General features: G+C 47.9%; 1 protein-coding gene across 9 annotated transcripts in view; it reads right to left on the reverse strand.

The window, feature by feature from the left end:
- REPS2 (RALBP1 associated Eps domain containing 2) overlaps nucleotides 1-5,244 on the reverse strand; it is a 208,445-nt gene extending 203,201 nt beyond the window's left edge. For 7 of the 9 annotated variants that reach the window (XM_021933071.2, XM_017954056.3, XM_009197258.4 and 4 more), the window contains exon 1: nucleotides 4,810-5,191. In XM_021933071.2, the coding sequence (XP_021788763.2) occupies nucleotides 4,810-5,064 (255 nt within the window). In that variant the 5' untranslated portion in view covers nucleotides 5,065-5,191. Of the gene's footprint in view, nucleotides 1-4,809 lie in introns of all 9 variants that reach the window. The other 2 variants (XM_009197261.4, XM_009197260.4) reach the window with 1 other exon arrangement.
- Nucleotides 5,245-6,000: the final 756 nt, after the last annotated feature.

Here is a 6,000-nt window from a genome sequence, read left to right on the forward strand (position 1 = left end):
ACAGGGTCTGACTCTCTCACCCAGGCTGAGGTGCTGTAGTGTCATAATGGCTCATTGCAGTCTCAGACTCCTGGGCTCAAGGGATCCTCCCACCTCAGCCTCCAGAATAGCTGGGACTACAGGCATGCCCCAGAGAGAGGTAGGTAGACGGGGTGTGTGTGTGTAGACGGGGTTTTGCCATCTTGCCCAGGCTAGTACTGAACTCCTGGACTAAAACAATCCTCCAGCCTCAGACTCCCAAAGTGCTGAGATTTACAGGTGTGAGCCACTGGACCTGGCCATAGCCTATTTTAAAAGGTCTTTTGGTCTCTTTATAGAGTATTTATTTCCCTGTGCTGACTTGTTTTAAGAGCAGTATTCTAGCACTAGGTGGAAAATGGCAGAATGGAACACTTTTAAATTAGAAAAAGAAAATATGTCTATGAACAGGTAATGGTTTTGTTTAGTATTTCAAGACAGAGCAACAAATGTTAGAGTAGTTGGTTTCCCAGGTTATGAAGTATTTTGTTGGTATTCAAAGGCCAGCATTTCACTAGAAGGCATAGTGCGTGGTGAGAATCAGGTCGCGGTTTGACAACGTATTTGGTTTGGGTTTGACAGGCTTATTTTAATTTATTTTGATACAGGGTTTTGCTCTGTTGCCTAGGCTGGAGAGCAATGGTGCGATCATAGCTCACTATAACCTTGAACTCCCAGGCTCAAGCAATTCTCCTGCCTCAGCCTCCAGAGTAGCTAGGACTACCAGCGCATGCTACCGTGCCCGGCTATTTTATTTTGTGTAGAGACAGGGTCTCACTATGTTACCTAGGCTGATCTCAAAGTCCTGGCCTCAAGCAATCCTCCCATCCTTGGCCTCCCAAAGCACTGGGACTACAGGCGTGTGCCACAGCACCAGGCTGACATTTTATTTTTGGATGTTATATTTCAAGTCTTTTCTCAACCAAATAAAAACTCTGAAGTGTAAAAACATTTGCATGGGAACATAAGCTCCATGAAGACAGAGATTATGTTGGATTCACTATTATAACCTCAGCACCTAGGATAGTACCTGACACACATCAGAAACTCATATGTTTTCCACCTAATGCTGGAATCCTGCTGTTAAAATAAGTCAGCAAAGGAAAATAAATACTCTGTAAAGAGACCAATTCATTGCTGATGGGAATGCAAAATGGTACAACCACTTTGGAAGGCAGTCTGGCAGTTTCTTATAAAACTAAATATACTCTTACCACACAATCTAGCAATCATGCCCCCTTGCTATTTACCCAAATGAGTCAAAAGCTTATATCTTGCATGTAACAAAAAAGCCTACATACAGATGTTTATAACAGGTCTATCCATAATTGCCCAGACTTGGAAGCAACCAAGATATCCTTCAGTAGGTGAAACTGTAGTACATCCAGGCAATGGAATATTATTCAGCACTATAAAGAAATGAGCCACCAAACCATAAAAAGACATGGAGGAATCTTAAGTGCATATTACTACATGAAAGAAGCCAATGTGAAAAGTCTACATACTGTATGACTCCAACTATATGACATTCTTAAAAAAGCAAAACTGGTCGGGCGCGGTGGCTCAAGCCTGTAATCCCAGCACTTTGGGAGGCCGAGACGGGCGGATCACGAGGTCACAAGATCAAGACCATCCTGGCTAACACGGTGAAACCCCGTCTCTACTAAAAAAAAATACAAAAAACTAGCCGGGCGAGGTGGCGGGCGCCTGTAGTCCCAGCTACTCGGGAGGCTGAGGCAGGAGAATGGCATGAACCCAGGAGGCGGAGCTTGCAGTGAGCTGAGATCCGCCACTGCACTCCAGCCTGGGCGACAGAGTGAGACTCTGTCTCAAAAAAAAAAAAAAAAAGGCAAAACTATGGAGACAGTTAAAAAAAAATCAGTGATTGCCACATGTTAGTGGAGAGGGAGGGATGAATCGATAGAGCACAGATTTTTAGAGCAGTGAAACTATTCTGTATGATACTACAATGGTAGATCCATGTCATTATACATTTGTCCAAACCCACAGAATGTACAACACCAAGAGTAAGCCCTAATATATAGACTTTGGGGAATAATGATGTGTCAATGTAGGTTCACTGATTGTAAAAACTCTATTATTCTGGTGCGGGATGTTGAGAGTAGGGAAAGCTACTGGTGTGTCAGGGCAGGGGATATATGGGTACTCTGCTAAATTTTGCTGTGAACCTAAAACTGCTCTGAAAAAAAAAAAATAGCCTATTAAAAAATATGTTAAGGCGGGACACGATGGCTCACGCCTGTAATCACAGTACTTTGGGAGGTCAAGGTGGATGGATCACCTGAAGTCAGGAGTTCGAGACTAGCCTGGCCAACACGGCAAACGGCTGTCTCTACCAAAAATGTAAAAATTAGCTGGGCGTGGTGGCATGCGCCTGTAGTCCCAGCTACTCGGGAGGCTGAGGCAGAAGAATCACTTGAACCGGGGAGGCGGAGGTTGCAGTGAGCTGAGATCACATCACCGCACTCCAGCCTGGGCAACAGAATGAGACTCCATCTCAAAAAATAAATAAATAAATAATAAATATTTTTATAGACCATTTACTTGTGGTAAGACTGCAAGATTCTCATTCTTCCTGGAACATTATTATGGTAATCTTAATTGTACGCTTATTAAGAGGAAAACCTGGTTGTTACCATAGAAAATACCAGGGCTGGTTAGTGCCTCCAAGATTTGAGCAGTTATACCTGTCGGGGCACTTAAATCTCAACTTACAGGTTCCTGTTTAACAGGGAAAGGATAAAAACATCTATGTTTGTTTTAAAGAATGGCTAATACACCGATGGGGTAATACAAATTAAAGTGGATGGAGCATACACACACCACCACCACCACCAAAGTGATGGGTGAAAATTAGGGGTCTGCTGGTTGCTGACTTTGTTTGACTCTCTTAGGATTACATGTCCGGGATGCCTTCAGTGTTCATTTTCACCTGTACCAAGAATAATGAGTTATGGTAATTTTGTTGGATTGAAGGGGGATGATGTGTTTTGCTTTGCTAGGCTGAATAAGGGAGCTTCAAGCTCTGAGAGATTTACTCCAAGCAATACTGTAGGGATGTCCCCTTTGGCCAGTATCTGAAGCAGTCTTTTGCAAGCAGATTTCAACTGGACATCAAAAATATAATCTCATTCACGCACAGGCACTGTGCCTTGGGTCCTTTTAAAACCATATGTACCTCAAGAAAGCATGGGTTCTAACATCAGGAAATCCTTCTTCCCAATTCCTACGGAGGCATCGACCAACATATTCAGATTTACTATGCCCACCTCCTCTTATCCGATGCATTACTGACAACAAAATAAGCCTTAATAGGTACCCAGCTGTCACTTACTTGCTGCATAGCCTCAGTCAATTATTCCTCTTTCAGCTGGGAAGTAGTTACAGCATTGAATAAATGTATTATGCTCGGGAGTATTCTGAGGGCCTCAAGTAATAGTCATGGTTTGTGTTTTAAGACACTGACTTTCTCTTTACCTGACCCAGCTCAACTACTCGTCAGCAATGGCAGAACTGTCTGTATATCAAGGACTTTTTTAGGGACAAACAGCCATGCTAAGTTCTGTGAATACTAATTATATTTTCAGAAATCCCAAATTCAAAAGGGTGAAAGATTACAAAGTGTTTAAAGTTACGCTCACAAACACAGAGCAGTACAAACACTCTAGCAATATAAAACGCAGTCTTAAGTAATTTCTTTAAAAATACGTATGAACACAATGACATTGCAAGTGAACCATAAAACCCTCAGTTCTCCTTTGAAACTAGATTTTAAAATACCACTCATCACTCTAAATATTCCATTGGTGTTAATAATATTCATACTATTGCTTTTAGGGAAAGCTTCATTTGACGTTTTGAACCTGATATTAACAATCTTATCACCATGAAGTGCTGGTGACATGAAATGACAGACAAAGGCTTATCAATTAGTCTTTCTCCAAGCTCCAAGGAAAGCACAAAACAAACACAGCGTCTGGTATGTATCATCCCCTAGTCCTTTTCCAAGTATAGAACAGTCAAAAGGTGGTAGCTATGACACCCCTTACCTTTCAATTCTATTTCAAGTCCAAGTAATGATAGATGGGAAACTACAGCTGTTTCCCATGGTGGACTTCTGAAGTCCACCTCTAGCCTCAAATGGGAAATTTGGTTTTGACTTGACAAACGTCCTCTTGCAGTCCCGTGTCCCTGTTCTGCAACTTGTCATTAAGGTTTTTGATTTAATATTAATATTTAGAAATATGTTATGGGCAATTACATATTGTAGATACGTATATATCACAACTACATAGAGAGGACAACATTCAGCCCTGGGCCTCCAACCCTACAGACACACACACCCTTCAGGTTCAAATCCCAGCAAGGCACCCTGACAGCCCACTCAGGAGAGGGAGGGGCAGGAGCAGCGAGCAGAGGTTAAACCAGGCAGCAGCCAAAACAAACACCACTTCCAGAACAGGGCAAACTTTGGGTCTGGGCGGCTGCAGAACCCCAGAAATGGCCGGGGGAGGGGAGGGAATGTCAGACAGTCTCAGGGAAGGAAGATGGGGAGCGCGCACCCAGCACTGACTGGGCGAGGAGCTGAGCTGCGGAGGAGGCTGGTGTCCCCCGGGTACAAGGGCGTCGCCGCCATCCCCGGCTGCAGAGTTCTCTGACAACTGGCCGAGGCCTCCGGGTCCCTGGGGGCAGCCCTGTCGCCCAACTCGCAACCTCCGCCCCCGCACACTGCCCCACAGACCCGCAGGGACAAGAGGCGGAGGGACCCACCTGGTGCAGCGTCTCGGCTGGCAGCTGCGACGCCCGAAACAGGTCAGCCACGGGGCCGGCGGCTGCAGTGGCCGTGCCGGGGGCGACTCTGGCGGCCTCGGGAGGCCCAGACCCGGGGCCCCCGCCCGCGGCGCCGGCACAGCGCGCGAAGAGCTCGGAGTAGCACTGCTGCTCGCCCTCGCTCAGCAGCAGCGGTGGCGGCCCGGAGCCACAGCCCCCACCCGCCGCCGCCGCCGCCGCCGCTGCCGCCTCCATGGGACCAGCAAGGGGGCGCGGCGGAGCCCTGTCCCTAGCTGGGGTGCCGCTGCGTCCGCCACAGCCACCGGCTCCTCGGCCTCAGCCGCCGCCGCCGCCGCCGCCACCCCCACGCCCCGCAGCTGCCGCGCGGCCGCTTCCTCCCGGCGCGCGCCGGCCCCGCCCCCGGGCTTGAATGTTGTGCCTCAGCTGCGCCGCACATGGAGACAGGCGCGGAGCGGCCCAATCACAGCCTGAGATCTCACCGCGGCCCCGCCCCCGCCTCCCGCCTGCCCCGCCCAGCGCCAGGTAACTAACCCAGCGCGCTGCCTGCCCTCCGCGCGTCACCTGCTCCGCTGCCCAGGAAGGCGGGCCCCGTGCCTTTCCAAGCCTACCCTGCAAGGGAGCGGAGTCTTTGGCCATCCGCCCTGGTTGGGAAGGGCGCATCTAGACCCAACTAGAGAAAAGCTCTTTTCGGGGAGCGGGGAAGGTCGTGGTGTTTTTTCGCCAGAAGGCTGGGGCAAGTGTGGTGCCCACACCACGCCATGCCCTTTCCAGAAAACGGACAAGGCATGGAAAATTAGGTTTCCTTTCTTCCATAGCAGTAGTGCTTATGTCCTAAACAGCTGGAAGACACCGACGTCTGTACAAACAGGGTCCCACTGACGCCAAACTGTTCAGTGGGTATTGGAGTTAGGCCACCTCTTCAGACATGGCTCAAACCAGGAGTTGAGACTTCATAAGGAATAACATCGGTTACTCGTAAATACTAGAGTAGTAAAAGACCCATTTTGCAGATCATTTTGTCCAAATCCTGCTTTTACATATGAGGAAACTGCCATGTTCACCTTCATTCCTTCAAAACTAGTTGAATATCTCGTATGTAGCAGATTTGTATGCTAAGGCCTGAAAATACAAACCTCAGTAACAGAGGATCCTCGCTCTCCACAGGAAGCA

Source organism: Papio anubis, chromosome X (genome assembly GCF_008728515.1).
Source record: "Papio anubis isolate 15944 chromosome X, Panubis1.0, whole genome shotgun sequence".
Classification (NCBI taxonomy): Eukaryota; Metazoa; Chordata; class Mammalia; order Primates; family Cercopithecidae; genus Papio; species Papio anubis.